The sequence below is a fragment of the Caenorhabditis briggsae genome (assembly GCF_000004555.2).
Source record: "Caenorhabditis briggsae AF16 supercontig from assembly CB4, cb25.NA_018, whole genome shotgun sequence".
NCBI lineage: Eukaryota > Metazoa > Nematoda > Chromadorea > Rhabditida > Rhabditidae > Caenorhabditis > Caenorhabditis briggsae.
In genome coordinates this window covers 12398-13649 of record NW_025543292.1, presented here as the reverse complement: position 1 = coordinate 13649, position 1252 = coordinate 12398, and the positions used below count along the sequence as shown (strand labels likewise).

Below are 1252 nucleotides of genomic sequence, written 5' to 3'. Positions count from 1 at the left end.
TGAAAACTATATTACATGAATCATTTTCTTCTGTTTCCGTTTTTGTAGCACAGATTAAAAAGATATAGTCAAAGCCCCTTCCAGCTAAAAATTCTTGATAAATAACATGTCTAACAAAGGATGATTTACCACTTCCTGTGTTTCCTAAGACAATTATATTGCGCGGAGATTCAAATAACTGAGATTGATTGAAGTTCATTTATTACATAATTTTTTCAACATAATAAACTATTTTGAAAACTTTTAAATCAAATTTATTATGACATTTTTGAAATCATATTTTTCCAACAGTTTCAATAAAAGTAGGCAATAATAGCCACAATGATGAGTATCAAAGTTTTGAATTTGAAAGGTGGAAAGTGTAATTTGGGAATCTTGGTTGTTTTGTTTCAAATATCTGACTAATTCGTCGGGAGGGTCTAGACCAAAAGAGTCGAAATAATATAGATTGTGCATATCCTTCTTATAACAAACCCAATGAGTTCCCTTGCCTTCCTTTTTATCAAGATTTACGATGGCAACTTCATGTTTTTGCGGTTCATCAGGAAGACTATCGCGCATATACACCCCTCTAAAATTTTTAATATGTAAACCTTGAGATAATTTTAAGATATCTACATCTGTTAATGGTCTCAATTTTTTTCTGAACTCTGAGAGCATTTACATTGAGCAGTTATTGTGTCTTGTGAACTCTGCTTATTTTGTAGTTTGTGCTCTTGGAAACGAGGCATGTCTTATATTGAATATGGCGTGCATACTGATAAGGGCGTGTGGCTCAGGTGGTAAGAGAATTTGCCATGACCCTGTTCCATTCGAGTTCGGTTCTCGTTTTTGACCACTTCTTGTGTTCGAGGCAGTCCGCTGCCCTGCTTCACACTTCCGTGAAAGCGGGTGGATCCCTCCAAAGGCAGTTCACTGCCCAGCTCCACATTTCCGTGGTAGCGGGTGAATCCCTTTAACACCAATAAGGCAGTTCATTGCTCAGCTCCACATTTCCGTGGTAGCAGGTGAACCCCTTTACGTCACTAACTATGAACCGAACAAGATTTGGACACGCCCCCTAATTTCTCTTGTTTAAAAATCTTCTTCAAAAAAACTTCTCTAAAAATAAAAAAAAGCCTGCTCAAAAAAAATAATGCAACTTCTCAGGAACTCTTCCTCTACTCATTGAACGTAAGTTAAGCTGCTCGCGTGCAGACGCCATGTTTGGGGTTCATGGCTAAGGTGTTGTCAAATTCACTCTCTAGTGAAG

At 37.3% G+C, this 1252-nt stretch overlaps 1 protein-coding gene across 1 annotated transcript in view; it reads left to right on the top strand.

Annotated features, from left to right (window-relative positions):
- Positions 1 to 942, top strand: part of CBG23644 — a gene marked incomplete at both ends in the record, with an annotated part of 4273 nt that extends 3331 nt beyond the window's left edge. Inside the window, 2 exons of the mRNA XM_045240930.1 lie at positions 417 to 527; positions 889 to 942. Coding sequence (XP_045091128.1) covers positions 417 to 527; positions 889 to 942 — 165 coding nt within the window. The remainder of the gene's footprint in view (positions 1 to 416; positions 528 to 888) is intronic.
- Positions 943 to 1252: the final 310 nt, after the last annotated feature.